The 18,829-nt window shown below is 32.4% G+C and overlaps 3 protein-coding genes across 6 annotated transcripts; 1 reads left to right on the forward strand and 2 right to left on the reverse strand.

Moving 5' to 3' along the window:
* Positions 1 to 1,205: 1,205 nt before the first annotated feature.
* Positions 1,206 to 2,697, reverse strand: LOC105775911 (protein WUSCHEL). The gene is made up of 3 exons (XM_012598406.2): positions 2,063 to 2,697; positions 1,864 to 1,961; positions 1,206 to 1,772 (listed from the first exon to the last, which is right to left on the reverse strand). The coding sequence occupies exons 1-3, from the start codon at positions 2,457 to 2,459 to the stop codon at positions 1,398 to 1,400; spliced, it is 870 nt and encodes a 289-aa protein (XP_012453860.1). The 5' UTR covers positions 2,460 to 2,697; the 3' UTR covers positions 1,206 to 1,397.
* A 4,141-nt stretch (positions 2,698 to 6,838) lies between these two features.
* On the reverse strand, positions 6,839 to 11,496 carry LOC105777329 (uncharacterized). Of its 4 annotated transcripts, XR_008189972.1 has the most exons (10): positions 11,082 to 11,496; positions 10,102 to 10,499; positions 9,964 to 9,994; positions 9,770 to 9,843; positions 9,495 to 9,664; positions 9,029 to 9,109; positions 8,482 to 8,584; positions 8,065 to 8,114; positions 7,555 to 7,922; positions 6,840 to 7,464 (listed from the first exon to the last, which is right to left on the reverse strand). XR_008189972.1 is itself a non-coding variant. In XM_012600547.2 (7 exons), the coding sequence occupies exons 1-7, from the start codon at positions 11,245 to 11,247 to the stop codon at positions 8,554 to 8,556; spliced, it is 951 nt and encodes a 316-aa protein (XP_012456001.1). In that variant the 5' UTR covers positions 11,248 to 11,496; the 3' UTR covers positions 8,270 to 8,553. The 4 variants fall into 4 exon arrangements, 1 of the variants encoding a protein (XP_012456001.1); XR_008189970.1 differs by having other exon boundaries at positions 6,839 to 7,922; XR_008189971.1 differs by having other exon boundaries at positions 6,839 to 7,922; positions 8,047 to 8,114.
* Positions 11,497 to 16,525: 5,029 nt separating this feature from the next.
* LOC105775060 (auxin-responsive protein SAUR50) lies at positions 16,526 to 17,178 on the forward strand. The gene has a single exon (XM_012597601.2). The coding sequence runs from the start codon at positions 16,609 to 16,611 to the stop codon at positions 16,921 to 16,923; it is 315 nt and encodes a 104-aa protein (XP_012453055.1). The 5' UTR covers positions 16,526 to 16,608; the 3' UTR covers positions 16,924 to 17,178.
* Positions 17,179 to 18,829: the final 1,651 nt, after the last annotated feature.

The raw sequence follows: 18,829 nt of genomic DNA on the forward strand, positions 1-18,829 counted from the left end.
CAAAACACAAGTATTTGTCGGTAGAATGTTTATTACTATAAATATCGCAAACTGACTTAGTTTGAAATTTTTTAAACTTCTCCTATAACAGTAAATTGCTTTAATAACCGGATTTAACGTATTGTTCTAATTGATGTTGGAACACAGGCTAGAACCAGAGAGTTTGCATTACAAATCCAAAACGTGAGTTGAAGAGATGAGTGAAGAGAGAATCAACACAAAATATTTGTTAACGCAATTGAGATTTCATCAGTCCTACACCTGTGGAGCCTCGCTTAAAAGAATGATTTTACTCAACAATTAATCTAGTACAACTATTGACTAAAATTCAATATGCCCTCTACCAATAGATAATTACGGCCTCAAAGTAAAAACTAAATTGTTACAAATACATCACTTTACATTCGATATCTTCAAAGAGAATTAATTTAGAGAGGCTTGGAATACGCATATAAAACTCTTCTCCTTCTTCTTCAAGTTACACGAATATCTCCACATCTACCGCATATGAGCATACTTTGCCAAATATTTGGAGGGTTCCAAATTAGGTTATTCTAACTACAATTCAAATATGATGGAAGGCAATCCAAGTTTCCAACCATTTTCACAACAAGTTACTGTAACTTTTCCAAAAAAAAAAGCTGACAGTATGAAAGGGCAAAAGAAGATAATTGATTTATTCAAGTTCATTTTCCATACTTTGAGTCATTATTCTTTGATTTCAAACAAAAATCCTGGTGAAAAGCTTTTCACAAATGGTTGCAGAAGGGACACTGATTACGTTTTTAACTGTATTTATTCAATGGTGAGTCAAATTAAAGGAGAAAAATGAAAGCTGAAAAGCATCCATTGTTTCCGTCATAGTTTTATAGGTTAAAGATCTTTTGCTGTGAAAAGAGGCATTTTGGTACAAACCGTGAAATAAGTGTGGGTGTGGAAAAAAGCTTCAACACGTTTTGGCAAATATAGAATATTATCCAGTTGCAAGACACCGGTTTTTTCTTAATAATTTCCATTTCTTTATTAAGTACCTGATTGGGTTACCAAAAAGAAAATAATCACATCAGTAATACTGTCATTATGTTAGACAGACAGGAAACAGTTTTTGTTTTTTTCTTCACAATTGGCATCCTCTAGTTAAGATCAACATTTTCGTTAGCTTTAACTTAGACAAGAATCACTGAACTTCCTAAACCAAGCCTCATTGTCCATATTCTTGGCAAGAAAACAAACAAGATGCTCATTAATTAAGTTAATTTCTTTACCATGCCCCAACAAGAGACGAACTGATAGGTTACACCACAATATTAAAGCCATAATTTCTAGCTACCTAATTAAAGAAGCCAGTGGACATCATCAATTATAGTAACATGATTAATACGAAGATTGATTTTGCATCAGATCGAATCCTGTGATCTGGCATTGTAGGAGTTGAGGCTGAGCTCAAGTGAAGCACGAGAGGCGGTGTAGCCATCATCAGACCTGTACCAACTAGAGTAGCAGCTATCTGCAGATTGAGGCTTCATATTGCTGCAAAAAGCATTGATGTCTTCGCCGTGCATGGGGAAGAGAGGAAGGGTTTCAATATGTGGTGCAACAGCCGCTCCTTCTTCCTCTTCTTCTTCTTCATCACCTTCTTGTTCTTCTCCAAATAATTTTTTCTTGTCGAAGAAAGCATAAGATGATGTTGTATATGCAGGATCCATGCCAACCCACCCAAAGTTGTGGCTTGCACCACCACTGCTGCTACCACACGCTGATATCGAGCAATCCTGGTTTTAAAAAACATAGATACAATAGTGTTAAAAAATAAATAAATAAAGTTACTGCCTTTCCAAAGCTTTTATGATTATCATCTCTTACCCTAAAACTCTTCTCCATGGTCATAGATCCATAGCCATTGTGTCCTATCTGCCCAACAGTAAGCACACCAGTTGAAGGAGGAGATGAAGGAGCATAACCTACAAAATTTATACAAAAATCCATTGGGAATAGGAAAGTAAAGGGTTTTTATAAATAACAAGCAAAGGTAGGGAAAGAGAAAATAATTAGAGAAACCAACCAGGAGTTATGGTGGGATATTTATGATTATGAAGAGAATCATCAGGTTTCCTGGTAGCATTTGCAAGAATGGGTGTTTGCATGGGGAGAATATCAGGTGTGGAGGTGAACCTTTTCTTCTGCCTCTCACGAGCCTTGTGGTTCTGAAACCAATAAAAGACATTCTTGCCTTCGATTTTCCCGTACTGTCTAAGCCTAGCAGAGATCCTCTGAATCTGATCAGCACTTGGGGACCTAACTCCATTGTTGTAGTAAAGGTCTTTCAATATTCTAATCTGGTCAGTGGTGGGAGTCCACCGTGTACTACTTTGCCTGCAAAGAAAGCTTCCTTTGCCACTGCCACCGCTACTATTATCATCATTCGGATGTGGTTGTTGGTGTTGGTGTTGGGGTTCCATGATGGATTCCAAACAAGAAGAAAACAAAGAGATGCAAACAAAGCTAGCAAGTTAATTAGAGAGAGAGAGAGAGACAGAGAGAGAGAGAGAGAGATGGTGTAGGTGTGAATGAAAGTGCATGAAGAAGTGAGATATAAAAGGAGATGAGAAGGGGAAGAGAGGATATTCATATCAGAGAAATATCTGAGAGTGAAGGAGTGAAGTTGTCAGAGTGATGTTCATGAAAAAGGAAGTGACAAAAGAGGCATAGAAAGGAGGATATCAGTGGAATTACTTGGATGAAAAGGCATGACGAGGTATGAAATGATGATTAACCAGCCTTCCCCTTGATAACAGTGACAGATATATGAGAGTTGCCCATAATATAATATAATATAATATTGCAACTGAAATGAATGAAGGAGTCTTTCAAGGAATGATGAATCCGATTTACAACTCAATATATGACCTGAATCAAACCTTCATATATTTACTATATTACACGGACCCATCAAAACATAAATTGAGCTTCATTTATCAAACAAGAAGTAAACATAGTCATTAATGAATAAGCTCTACTCTATTTTGCAGATCCAGAAACCAGACTATAAAAAATATTCCTGTAAACTGACAGTGAATTTCAAGAGAGACATAAATGCTTTCTCTAGGATTCATTATCAGAAGAGAATCACATTAAACGAAAGTATTTTTTATTTATATTAACACAGTCTATCTCTAGTCTTTACTGATGTCACAATCGTCCAATAGTAGGTTCCTTTATTCTTTATAGAGCTTTGATTACCCTATCCTTTAAGAATTTCAGGGATTTCACCTTGGAGCTGGAGGGAGCCCTCAGTGTGTAGATGAGAAATGGTGTTAAGAGGATACCCTCCCTAGGTAGGTCTTGCAAGTACAACAAGTATTGGAAATTGAATTCATATCTTAGGACCAGCTTCCATGTGCAGTAAAAGAAAGCAGCTTTGGCAAACCGAGTTTTGAACGCCAAACTCTTTTAACTAAAATAAAAATTAAAAAACCTCTTCATCTTTCCAGTTTAACTTTTTACTGTCCTAAATTCCATGTGGTGGATATGCAGCACGTGCATGCATAAAGGCAGCATTGCTTTATATTTCTTCCAACATACAAATCAATACACTTTTACGTTCTAAAGTTGAAACGGATTGGAGATACAGTGAAATTTATTTAGATTACAGTTTCTTGAGATTTTGTTGCCTGGCTACGTAAACCCCCATTTCTCCATTATTCTGCATTCTCTTTGTTTCCTTTCATACAAACATAAAAAACTCCTCCTTTTTTGCACAGTGTGGGATAATAATAATATTTTTTAAGGGGGGAAAAGGGGGATTGTAGTATTACATACACCTTGAGTTCAACAAGTAACAGTCAGTCGTATTCCATTTTTCTACAATAATTAGGACTGCAGCAGCAGCCTCTTTCTTTCAAACTTTTCAGATTGTGTTTTGATTCAGACATTAACATCATGAGATTTCCTCTCCTTATCATGCATTGCATTAATGCTTCTCTTCCTCTGATCCTCTCCATGTGGGTTTTGTCGGTAACTTGGTTCTTATCTTTCTCTAAACTCTATTCCACTCTCTTTTTCTTTCTAGTACCTCAAATTCTTTTTTTTTGAACCCTTTTTAAGCCAATACAATATTAATTTAGTTGAAATTTTATTAAAGAATTGCTTATTTAAATGAAATAAATATTTTATATAAAATTTATAATAAAAAACCAAGAATAAATTACTGACAAAAATAACAAATAATATGACTTAAACTTATCACATCAAAATTGTTAACTAAAATTTCATTTGTTTTCTACATAAGTGAAAAAAATTATGTTTAAAAACAAGCTAAAAGGGTGAAGTTGAAAACCAATCTCGTATGTGTGTAATTTTTTATATTTTAATTTCACAATAAAATTAAAAATAAAAATAAAAATAAATAAAGTGTAAATATATATAATAAAAAAGAAATAGAGTGCTTATCTCAGAAGTCCTAAGAAATGGGCTAGCTAGTTACGTATAGCGGGGGTAGTACACATCCTTTTCTTTGGGGTAATCATCCCAATTGCTGTTATTTTCTCCGCCATATCTGCAATGATACATCACAATATCATTCCATATCTCCTCACTCTGCATCTGCCTTTTTCCCTTTCTTCTGTCTCTATTAAATCTAAGATAGTGACTGTGCCAAACCCTACCCACACCCTTCTCTTTCTTTTCTTCTAATCTTTGCTTACCCAGAATGGATGATAGACTGTCCGTAATCAAGTTTGATAACCCACACCCTCTTTTTTTTTATATATATATATATATATATTCCAGCTCTAGGGTTTTTAGGGTGGACCAAATTTTGATGCACTCAGGTTTTCTTTTGGCTTTGAACCACATATCCCCCCCCCCCTTCTCCTTTTACTAGTTTTATTTTGATTCAATCTCTACCACTACCAACCCAAACCTTTATTTTCTTGTTTCAACTTTGTTTCGTCTACTAGTAAATCAATTTAACTTTTTTATTTTTTTATTAACTTAGTTAAATTTAGTCATTAATATTTTAAAAATAGTTAAATTTAACCCGTTAACTTTTAAAAAAATTAAATTATTACTTTTTAAATATTAACTAAAATATTAAATTATTAAACATAACATTTCGTATGACAATTTACATTTACTGCATAATAAATTTTATGGTTTTTTTATTTTTGAACAGTTTTATCAATTTTAAATTATTTGTTCACATAGCATTTAAGATAAATAATGACATCGTTAAAAATTAATGTTTTAATAAACATTTTCATTAAAAAGTAATTTAACTCTTTTGAAACATTAATGATTAAATTTAGTTCAAGAAAAAATCAAATTAACAAAAGATGTAAACATTGAGGAAACTCTAAGTAAAGCCTACTAGAAATGTTACAAAATTCAAAACATATATATGCTATTATTAAAAGTGATGGACATAAATATCTTCTAAAATTTTAAAGTTAACAAATTTGTGTTATTTAAATATGTAATTTCATTATTTTATTTAAACTTAAATTTACATGTATTTAAAAATAAAATTCACATGCTATTAAAATTCATATCAAAAGTAGAAAAGATTCGCACATAATGCAATTTAAGTAAAAATATTTAAAATATATCCAAGCGAGAGAATCTACACATGATGAAATTTAAGTTAAAATAAATCAAAAGATAACCTACATATAATTTATACAATGTGAAAGTTACACCTAAGACATTAAGGTCCCAAGATTTTATCTTTACATTAATTTATTTGAAATTAAATAATTAAATATATAAAATCAATTTCAATCACTTTGATTAAAATATTATCTATATGCTCTTCCTATTGAGGTGAGAAGGGTTATATATAAAATACCACGTGTAAGTAACATGTTTGCTGCAAAATCACATCTTATTTCATTATAGAGAAAATATATAACTTTATAGATTGATGATATGGCAATGTAGAGTGACTTTACAATCAATGATTGTCCAATCATGATTAAAGTAGTGGCGAATTCAAGGGAACTGACAGGAGTTTCAATTCTCCTAAAATGAAAAAAAATTCATTTAGACCTTTTGTAGTTTATAAAATTTTAAATTAATAATGGTAAAATTATACTTTAGTCTCCTTAAAAATAATAAAAATTTGATTTAATCCTTTAAAAATTATAAAAGTATAGACTATTAAAATGATAAAATTATATTTTTACTATTGTAAAAATATATAATTTAATTCCGATTACCAAAAATAAAATTCTGACTTCGCCTGTTTAGAAGGGTCGTAGGTACTTATGACGTGCTGCTAATGATGCTCAAGGGTGACATATGCAGGTGTGTTATGGAGGAGGTATAATAAAAAAAATTATAAGAAAAACGAAAAAAGCATACTAACACAAGAGAACAACCATTAGAAGAACCTAAAATTACCCACATTTGCAGGTAAAGAAAGAATGGAAATTATAAAAAGAAAACGTAAAAATCATCAAATAATAGCTTACTAAGACGAAAGAACAATCATGAGAAAATTACCCATTTTTGCTGGTAAAGAAAGAATGGAAATTATAAAAAGAAAATGTAAAAAAAACATTGAACAAGACAAAAAGAAAAATAGTAATAATAGTGGAAGGAGGGAATGGAGGTGGATACCTGTAGGGGTAGCCTTTTGAAGATTTGCGGATGAGAATTCGTAGGTAATGGTGTATACCGTATAGGTCGATTCGATGGCCGTTGTCTGCAATGGAATGGAACCCTCTCCATTGCTTATTTATCTTTTATTTATTCATTTGAGAGAGTATTTTTTTATTAAGGTAAAATAATATTATTCAAAATAGTTAATTACAACAATAAGAAACTCCAAATCATAATTAAAGACGTCTAGCTTTTCATTATAGAATGTTAATGCATATTTTCATTGTGGTAAGTCACAATTTTATATTATTAAAATACCAGTAAAAATGTATTTCAAGATTGAGAAGTCGTTGCTGCAGATAACAAAGTATGTTCCAAATGTAGAGAGTGACGGATTTACGTTTTGCAGATGATGTTTTAATCTTCACCAAAGGCAGCCTAGATTCTGTGCTGTGAGTATAGAGTTCATTGCAGATTTGTTTTAGCACCTATTTGGCAACAACCCAACAACACCCAAAGTGAGTTTTTACTCACGTATCCAGCAAAGAGACCTACAAGCTACTGAATTCAAACTTGGCACTCTTTCCATACGCTACCGTAGTAACCAAGGATCGGTCACTAGTTGGACAGCCTACAACTGATTCGGTCTTATTCTTTTCAACCTACATAATTATTGGTGCAGGCACTTGTTATTTACCTATGCTCTAGTTTCTCCTGGAAGGAACAAACAAGTGGATTGGCGAACCAGAATCAAAGGATGCTCTTGAGCCGCCATGCATTCTCAAGCACTTATGAGCCTTTTTCATGATATTTGGATCATTGTAGATAGGATGGCCCCAATCCCATGTGTTGAAAGGAAGAGATCTGTGTGGAGCATGAGGCAATTACTTAACATGAAGGGAATAGTCACATCGTTCTTGATCAGGTTTGAGCAAGGAGTCATCTGAAGTGTACCTGGGTACACCTCTTCTACAGCTACAGCTTGGGAAGCTCTTACACCTAAATTTCAGGAGGTGGGGTGCCATCGATTTGTTTGGTGCACTCTCTATATCCCTAAGCATGTTAAGTAGACAAGACTTGGCGTCAAGGAACCACATCTTCTGGAGCTGCAGATATTCCCCAAATAAAAATTAAAAAAATCATAGGACGGCAAATGTTGCAGCTTTGGGGATTACTGAGGAGGGTAGTAGAATGGTAGAGAGGGATCCATTGGGCCATACACCAGCTCAAAGACAACTTTTATTTCCGTAGTCTTGCAAATTGCTTAAGCGGCCTCCATATACCACACCTTCGGCAAGACAGAAACAAGTGACTCTTTTCTACTGAAAGATTAACAACAGGCAGGCCATGCAAATAATTAAAGAAGTCAGAATGAGAATAACAGGACTCAACAGCATTGATGAAGACATAATCAATAAGAGAATTTCTGAGGAATGGAGGATATACATGATTCCATGTTCTTACACTAAATATCTGACGTCTAGTTTTGTTGTTGCTGTTTTTGTTTGAGTACTCTGCAATGATAAGTCCTTTAATTGGATCCGAGATTCAATAGCAACATTATTGGGATGGAAAAGAGAATATCATAACTACTAGCATGTGAAAACCATTCAAAATTGCTACCAGATAAACAAAGAAATAAATAGAAAGCTGCCATGGCAGTTAGATCTCAGTCCAACACATCAGATGCATATACACCACAAGGTTTTCAACATTTTATACAAGAAATACTAGCCAAATTATACAATTTAGTATTATAGAGAAGTTATATAAAGCTCTCCACCATTGTCAATTCAAAACTCATAATCGGTATCATAACTAATCAAACCAAATCTACAGCTTTTGGTTTTTTGTTGTACAAGAGAGAGAGAGGGAGAGAACCTGCGCACTGTGCTAGAAAAATTCTTATGAATCAAAACTGGCATTAAATGGCAACACTGCAGCATTTACCAGCTAAGTCACTGTCTCTCTCTGAGTCTTACACCTGTAGAAGGAAAAGTAAACACCGACCGGTGAGTTTTCTCCAAAATAAAGTGAAACATCTTCCTTTAAGGGAAGTCCGCAATGTCAAACTGTCAACCTATTTGTTGTTATACTCCCATGGTATGGACTCACCCCTGCTCTTGCAGAGATGCAGTGAAGACAACGTCTTCAGAAATCAAAATTTCCACAATTATCATACATATTACATGCAATAATTTAAGTAGCTAATGTACTAGAACCCACTAATAGAACAAAGAAAAATTCCATAATCTTATGCAGGCAACCATATATAATATTAAGCAGTTTTTATTTCTAATACTAAATCACTTCAGACATCAAGTGATCAAATTATTGATGGATATAAGGCACATCAATCACATCATATTTCTGCTGACCACAATCCTCGCATAATTCAGCATGTAAAAGCCACTACTTAGCTACTGACCTGTTGCATTGAGCTCGAGATGCATAATTGTGATTGTTGCATTTTGCACACATCCAATCTCCACTACGCCATTGTTTTGCGCTGATAAACGATGTTCAAAAATTTGTAGCTTTAAAAAGCAATCCTCCGAATCTCATGAAAAATATCATATTTGCTAGACATATGACTCAGCATCTAGATGCAAAAAACGGAACATAAACCTGATTGGATACTACATTCAAGCCTACAACCAATAAGAGGCAAGAGAACTTTAAATAGCAATCTAGAAGCAAACAACACCGATTTCAGGACCAGTTCCAGTAGCTAAAAATCATTTACAATATCTAACAAGATTAAGGACTGGAAAAAAAATATCATTGCCATATGTTGACAAAGGAGTTAAGTATCATCTAACTCATGAAATGAATCACTTTGTCCAAGATATACAACAAGCATGTAATAAGGGGTCAACATAATAAAAAATTACCCTTTTCCAAGAAGAGTTGTTGCAGCTTGAGGAGGAAACGGAATGGGTGCTGGCCAATTTGAAGCCACAGCAGGATTTATACTGGGATAGGAAGGATATGCTCCAGGTTTTGGGTCACTGGTGGCTCCTACCATTTGGTCAAATCCAGGATACAGTTGTTCGTCCTTGCCCTGAAAACCCAAAAAAGGGGACACAGTAGTTCAGTACTTAAAAAATTAAAACCCTGCTGGAAAATAACAATAATTATAAATGCCACAACAGAACTGATTACTTACATTTCCTAAATTTAATCTTTTATGATCCCAATCATGTACAAATTCTTCAGATGCTAATCGCTTAGTTCCAAGTGCTATATAACCCGAAAAAGGAAAATGAGAAAGAGGCAAAGACTAAGTTACTAGTAGTAGAAAAAAAAAACCATCATATCAGAATATAAGCATTAAAAGCAAAACAAAGCAAATGAATGTACCTGGTGGTATGGATGCATTGCAATTTTTGCACTGCAAAAACAGCCGATTGGATCAGAAAAATAACATGGAATATTTTGTAGAGTTCGTAATGAGTAAAAAGAAGAAAGCTGAATCCAGTTTAGGCAGCAAGATAAGACCTGTGAACGTGAAGAGTAATTATGGAAGCCACAGTTGCAAATCCAGTCACCATTTCGCCATCCCTTTGGAACAGAAAGGGGCTGATTACCAGGATTTGCATATGCCCCAGGAGATTGGTTTCCAGCAACAGGCCATGTTGGTGCTGACTGAAGTCCACAATTATCAGCCCCTCCCACAGACCAATTGGAACTCAAAGGAAGGAACTGTTGGGGAGCACCACTGCCTACAAATCCAACATTCATCTTTTGCTCCAGTGCTCCTAGGGCCCTTGCAAAATAATGTGAATAGGTTGGGAGAGAAGCTCCAGGCATTGCAATTGCTGGCATTGCTGCAATCTCCTTTGGTTGCCCGCACTTTTTGCACTTCTCTCTTGATGCATAATTGTTGTTAGTGCAAGCTATTGATCCATTGCCACACACACCCCAACCCACAATGCAGCCACGAAGAGGACAAGGAAGCCAAGCACACGCACACCAACCAGTTCATCCCATACCAAAGTAAACATACAAAAAACACAAACCACTCAACCTAATTGATACTGATTTCCTAACCTCAACTTCGCAAAGCACATATCACTATATTTCATCTAACATGTTACATTCATAAACATACAACGGCCAAAAGTTATGCTTTCGAAATGGCAACTCTGTCAACAATTACCATAAAACCAGCTGTTTTACCGCGAATTAACATAAGTAAAGCAGAAAAAAGTTCAATAAACTCTCCCCAAGTCATTGTTTAAAGACAACCCATCGTAATCTTTAATTAGGCAAAGGAAATATGGAATTTTGACATGCCCTTTGTTCTATCTCAGCTAATGAAATTCCAACTATTATCAAAGCTAATAACACAGATAAACTCCAGAACCCAACTTTTGATGTATAGTCTTAAATTGAATAATTGAATTAACCAACATGAGTAATAAGAGGAAATAATAAGGAAAAAAAGCCCAAAAAAAGAGAAAGAAGTATAAACTGACCAGTGCAGATCCAATCACCAATACGAGGAAGCCATTTGGAATCAGCAGGAGTTTTGGTGTCAACGAGAAGACGAGGCTGCTTACATCTGTTACAGAAGGATCTAAAGGCATAGTTCCTGTTCTTGCATACACTGCACTCCCAGTCTCCTTCTCTCCCTTCTCCCATTCCTTCCCCTCCCCTATTAATCGTTTGTTTATGTACAAATCAAAAGAGTAATAAGAGCTTGTTGCTTGGGAAGCAGGAGAAAGTAAGAGGGGAGGTCGGGGGCACCCTGTAGAAATTTGAAAAATGAAAATTGCTGCAAATTGTGAAAGTCTTGGGAGTTGGGATCGATGGAGCGCAACAAATATCAAAGAATGTGGTGAAAGAAAGTTCTTCGTCAGACAGGGCAGGGCCTAAAGACCGAGAGAGATGAGGGCCATCAGGCTAATTTCTACTCTTCCTTGGGATTAAAATTAAGCCTCTATTGTTGTAAGGTGCTTGCTTATGTGGGCTTTCTTTAGGCTTCAGGGTACAGGCCCATCTTTTCTCGGCTCAAATATCACCATGCATTGCAAGGTTATCAAGATTCTCGACTCAAAAACTATGGCTTCAGCGTCAACCTTGTCACAAGATCAGGGCAGTGAGTAGTACTGATATATGGAGGTGTTATACACGTTAGTCAAACACATATTTAGAATGATAAATAAATTTAAAGACAGATTTCGAATGAGTTTAATTTAAGCTCAATCCGATATATTATCAATCTAGATAACCATCCCAATGTTCTTATTTTTAGGAATTAATCATGTTTCGTTATCTCCTAATCTTTTTTTATTTTAAACCATTCTTACTTCACATTAATGTCTAAACAAATCATTTTTAAAAAAATAAATTTTCATTATAAATCAAAGAAAATGGTGGTGTTAAATGTTTCACTACATCCCACGTCTCAATCCATTACCAAAAACAAAACAAATGAACAAACTTTTTCAAAGAAAAACACCAGCAAACGAACAGACACCATTAAAACAAATAACAGCACCTTCCTTCAATTCCGATGAAAACCCAATCAGATCTCTCCGCGGCAGCGCCCCATATTATCCTTGCGTATGCACTCTGACAGATCAAGAGGAAAGGAACTTTGGAGACCAAATGGAGGTAAAAATGATAGGCATCTCCAAAACTAACTGTCGACCTTCATCTTCGAAAAACCCAGCGCTGCAAATCTCTAAACAAATAGTTTTTTAATGGGTAAACTACCAAAATAGTCACTTTTGTTTGGCTCAAGTTACATTTTAGTCACTTATGTTTGAAATGTTACGTTTTAGTCACTTATGTTATCACGTTGTAACATTTTAGTCACTGAGCCGTTAGTTTCTGTTAACGGTGTAACAGTAAACTGATGTGGCACGTTAAATCATCATTTCAAACAAAAATTCTAGGTTAATTTATACAATCGGTCCCCATATTTTTTCGTTTGGAGCAATTTAATTTTTTTCTTTTATGTTTTTTTAACTTTCTTTCTTTTCCATTCTCTTATGCTTCTCCCTTTGTTTTCCTCCCTTCTCCATTTCTTTCAACGTAGTTTTTCTATGTTTTTTTTGAACAATTTAATTTTTTTCGAGTGAGACGAGCTTGTGGAAAGCATAGAAAAACTATGTTAAAAGAAATGAAAAAGGGAGGAAAATAGAGGGAGAAGCATAAGAGAATGAAAAAAAAAGTTTGAAGAACATAAAAAAAAATTTTAAATTGTTGAAAATGAAAAAATATAGGGACCAATTGTAGAATTTAACCTAAAATTTTCGTTTGAAATGATGATTTAATGTGCCACAACAACTTACCGCACCATTGTCGATAATTAACGACTCAGTGACTAAAATGTTACAACACAATAACGTAAGTGACTAAAACGTAACATTTCAAACATAAGTGACTAAAATGTAACCTAAGGCAAACAGAAGTGACTATTTTAATAGTTTAGTATGTAAAAGTTATGTCATATCTAATAATCATAACCAACAATTACACACTTTGTGTAATACACACAAATTTATTTTAAAAAAGTAAGGCATCGTTCATAAAACCCAATTACGCGAAATATTATCATTGATAAATTATTACTACAGTTTAAACAAGTTCTTCATCCCAATTTTCATGCCTTTGGGTGGGAAATAAAATTTGGTAAACTACAAAAATAGTCACTTGACTATGCTTTAATCATCCAACAATTAATTTTTAAAATTAAATATTTTAATCACTCTTCCATTAATTGTCAGAGAAAATTGACTTGACTTTTATTTATTAGCCTAATAATAAATTTAACCCTCAATTTGATATTAAAGTTTAAAAATTCAATAAAATTAACCTTCAACATTTACAAAATCTATCAATTTAATATTAAAAGTTTTAAAAATATTTTTAGATAAAATGATTAAAAAACTGGATTCAAATCTACTAAACCCTCTTGTTCATACCAAAAGTAATAAAATTGATAAATTTATCATAATATGGATTAAATGAGGTTTGGGGTTAGTATTTTTATAGTTTGGTTGAAATGCGTGTGTGCAACATTCCTTTTCAAGGAATAAATGGACAATGAAACTGTACAACAAGAGTAAAACCTCTTATTTTCTTTGGTTTTCCATCACCTTTTTTCTTCTAATTTACATGGAATCACAATGGCACCAATTTAGTAATCTTAATTTATCTGAGGGACTTAAGACCTAAAATAAGTCAATTCGTGTTTAAGATAAGAATATATCTAGATTTTCCTTCACTTAATGCAATTAAATTTTACATTTGCTATTAAGTGATTAAATAATTGAAGGAGAGATAATTAATTATATTAGTTTAATGAAGAGTTCAAGTGCATAATTTGATTTACTACTTTGAGAATTTACTTCTATTACCTATTTATTTAGTTTTTTTTCAATAAAATAGAACCTATAATCTATATAAAAGCACGAGTTTGAATTTTTTTGAACCGATGAGAACGTTTTTTTTATCATATCACTAAATTTATATTTAAAAATAAATATAATATTTAATTTAGAATTATTAGTTAAAAAAGTTGAAGTAAAATACAAATTGTGATAATTATACATCTAAAAATATTTATAATTTTGTAGAAGTTCTGGGGCAAATTACAAAAAAAGTCCTACTTTTTAAAAATTTACCAAAATGGGCCCGGAAAATAATTATTTACCGGAATAGGCCCATACCGAGAAAACGCGTCCACATCTGCGCGCTATCTGCTGACGTGGCAACAAAACGCGTCCTCAAGGGCACGCTTTGTCCATGTTGACAGAAAGCGCGCTGACGTGGACGCGGTTTTCTGCCACGTCAGTGCGTCCTTGGGGACTCGTTTTCCCCGCACGTGAACAGTGCAATGGCTATTTTTGACCATTGGTGAACCCCCAACGGTCAAAAAAACACTATAAAAACCCCTCACCCTTCATTTTTTTCACAAATTAATCATTTCTCTATTATTCTCTCGACAACATCTCAATTTGCTCTCAATTTCCTTCCAAATTTCTCTCAAATCCCTATTAGTTTTTAGGGTCAAATATAAATTTACAATTATTAGTTAAAAAAGATTGTGCTGATTTTAAAATAGTATTATTACTTAAATAGAAGTCTAAGCATAAAATATAGGAAAAATTTGTGATAATTATAATTATAATTGAAATTGAAATTGAAATTATTAGTTTAAAATTTTGTGCTAATTTTATTGATATAAATTAGAGTTATTACTTTAATAGAATTATAAGCATCTTAATTATCACTTAACTAATATTAGAGTTAATTATATTAGTTATCATTTTGAAGAATGTTACTTTACATTAATTATATAAAGTAAAACTATATTATATGTTGAATATGTTAAAATCAATAACAAATAAATGTTAAAAATAAACATGATTTGAAAATTCTCTATTATGATATTTGAATAGGCAAGTTAATATATTTTAATTATATCCAATAATTCAAATAAGAAATATTATTTTAGCTAATTATTGTAAATAAAAATTAATATTAAAATTAATTAAATATTAAATAAGTAAAATCACATGCAATGCATGTGACATGAGAAGCTAGTACATTTGTATAAGCGTGAGTTTTGATAAACTTTTGAATTAAGGAGAATCCCTTTATTGTTCACTATATTATTAAATTAACATTAAAATAATAATTAGTTAATATTATTATATGATAATAATAAAAGTAATATTAATTAATATGATGGTATATTAATGTGAAATTAATTAATTTGGTAATATATTTAAAATTAAAAATAAAAATAACATAATTTATAATTAATTAATAAAATCTAAATCTATAAAATCAGTGAATAAATTAAAATAAATAAAATTTTATATATAAATATGATAATAATTAATAATGTTTAAATCAATATCTTTTATAATTAACAAAAATAACATGTGTGACGTTGATATTATCAATATATTGGTAATCTAATCTATAAATCTAATTATTTATTCATTCTTAATTTATACATTAAAACTTAACAAATATATTTTATAATTAAATTTAAATAGTAACTTTTTATAAATATTAATGGCATCTAACCAAATCGGTTCAATCCAATATAAAATTCGACTTGACAAATGGTATATGAATCATATTTATTTGAAAAATTAATATAAAGAAAACCATTTATTTAATAATTAGTATTTTGTATTATTTATATTTCTCATAATTTTAATATAAAATCATATTTTATCATCAGGTTTTGTTTGGATCACAAAAAAGAGCATAATTTTAATTATTATTATTTTATATCAAATAGATTTACTATTATTTCATTTTAATAATATTTCACAATTCCCTTATGTTATTTTAGTCTGTCAATTATTTTTCAAAATTAATAGAGTTTATAAATTATATCAACTTTCATTTAATTAGTAAATATACATTTTAAAATTATAAAATATATTATTTAAAAATTTTAAAAAATAAACACGCACACGAGATCTAGTTTTATTAATAAAAATCTAGTTAAAAAAAAAAACAAATCAATAGTCGATAAACTATTAAGTCGAAAACAAAAGGACGAGCCCACAAAAACTAATGCTTATGGGAACGATCTCACTTGTACTTTTATTATTTGATGTATACATGCAATTGCGTAAACAAATCATCATGAAAGCGAGACTGTTTAATGAATTGTCTCAGCCCTGGTTGGAGCTAAGTCATATATCTGGACAGACAAATGGTGGAAAAGTAGGAAAATTAAGCATGGAAAAAATGGACCTATGTTGTCCATATGAGAGGCAACCAGGTAGGCTAAGTCCCACTAAAGTTGAACGTGAAACCTGCATGCATATTCAGCCATCTCCATTACGTAGATCCTCGGTCTGTTCATTTCTCCCACATACCACATTACTTTGTTTCCACATAGAATTCTCTCTTCCCACGCTTCCTCCACGTATATAAATACCTACATTACCTTCCTCCCTCGCCACCTTTCTTTCCATTTCTCTACGTTTTAGCCTCCTTAACTATTCACTCTAATCACAAGACATGGGTATCAAGAAATCAAATAAACTACCTCAAACGACAGCTATCAAGCAGATAATGAAAAAGTGTTCCTTGGGGAAGAAAGAAGGGTATGGTCATCAAGGAAGCCTCCCTGATGATGTACCTAAAGGCCATTTTGTTATATATGTTGGTGAAAACAGAAGCAGATACATAATCCCAATATCATGGTTGGCTCACCCTGAGTTTCAAATCTTGCTTCAGCGAGCTGAAGAGGAGTTCGGGTTTACCCATGATGCCGGCCTTAGAATTCCTTGTGAAGAAGTCGTTTTCCGGTCTCTAACAGCCATGATTAGATGAACAAACTTTGACAGGCTTAGTCAGGGAATTGAAGAAACATAGCTTTGCTTCATTGCAGCCTTTTACATGCTTGCTTACATACATACATACATACATCCATACACCCTTTTGCATGATATGCGTTGTTGTTGTTTTTACCATAACTGCTTGACATTTTCTTTTTCTCAGCACTATTTACAAAATGTATGGAATTTTCCCTCAAGTGAAACAAAAGTAATGAAAAGACATCATGGAAAATCCATGATTGTGTTTTTATGTTTTCCTTCATGATAAATGAAAGAGTTTATAAATTTAAAACCAGGTCACAATCACTTGTAACTGTTAAAAAAATAAGATTGCAAAATAAATTCGTTAGCACTGATTGGAAAATAAACCAAGCGTAAATAAAAGATGGAATCATTGTGCCGTGAAAGAATTACTGCCTTAGAAGTAAATTCGTCTTGATCAGTGTAATCGTGTAGTGGACGTTGCCCTCCAAAATTAACATTGGACTTCAATATTCGTACACAAAAATAAAGAAGGTGGAACACAATTGATATTGCTCTTCTATGAGGAATCAGGAAATAAGATAAAAATAAACCGTTAAAGTTGGTCAGAAAAATTTGGCCAGAAAAATTACGCTAGGTTCAATTCTCAAGAAAGGTTGGAGGGGTCTCACTTAAAATTCAATCTTCTAAACAGAATTTCCTAATGTAATTTTAATAAGATGCAAAATTTTTAAAAATGAAAAGAAAGATGAGAGAATCAAGAAGAATGAGAAAAGCTCTCATTTTATTGCTTGTAAAAAATGAGGAAAAATGAATCCTATTTATAAAATTCTCAAATAGGCAAAATGATCTAAAAATTCAACGATCAAATTTTAATAGTTATATTATTTCAACGACCTGAAATAAGCTATTTCATTATGATCATGAATTACTAGGTGATCATACTGCAAATGTTGACTTAAATTTAGCATGCATGTAATTTTTAGAAAAAAGAAGAAGAAGAATGACGTCATAATATGGAGTTAACGACAAGGAAATAAAGTGAAAGATGTAGCTCCCATTAATTCGAGTGTTTGCATTATTTGTTAAAACAACAAATTAATCTATTGATAAGATGGAAACCTAAATGGTTTATTGTTTACACTGCTTAATCTCCTTGTCATCAATCTCGTACACCATGCACATGCAATGAGGGTCCATTATTAGCTAGGTAGGGTTCCTTTAGCAAATTTCTAAGTTATTGTCCCTTCCATTTAAGCAGTCCATAAAGTGGCTGAATTTGATAGCCACTCGCATAAGCAAAAGCCCATCGGGAATATATGGCATTCAAAGTGATGGTCCTGCGTATTAAATGGTTGGAATTTGTTTTCCATGTCTGTCACATTTGTAGCCATTTTCTCTACTTCCATGTGAAATAAATGTAGTTTGAATGGATAAACTTGTGTATTTTTTAAATTTGTGATTGGCAATGGCATATATATTAGCTACAGATGACAATTAATATCTAATCTGTTTCATTGTTTAATTACAAGTACAGAAATGCAGTACTGGGTGGAGGTGGGTTAGGAGGAGTGGGTTGTCAGTAATTGAAGTACACAGAATATAGATTATATTTAGGTTAATTTGTTTCCAGATGTTTAATCATGCATGTGAGATGTTGGTAGTCAATAATGATGGAAATTAGGTAATAAGTTGAATGCATTTGGGACTTATTTTGTTGACAACTATTCTTATTTTGTATTGCTTTCAGATTATATGTTGAACAACATGGATAAATTTTAGTATCACATCTAATTAAGTCTTAGATTTTTCAATTGATATAATCTTTTATGTTTTTCATAATCTTTTTTTCAACAATATATATTTTACAATCTTGATGTAATAATTTGAGTATTGCGCAAAAAGTAGGGAATTTCAAG

The sequence above is a fragment of the Gossypium raimondii genome, chromosome 10 (genome assembly GCF_025698545.1).
Source record: "Gossypium raimondii isolate GPD5lz chromosome 10, ASM2569854v1, whole genome shotgun sequence".
NCBI classification, from domain to species: Eukaryota; Viridiplantae; Streptophyta; class Magnoliopsida; order Malvales; family Malvaceae; genus Gossypium; species Gossypium raimondii.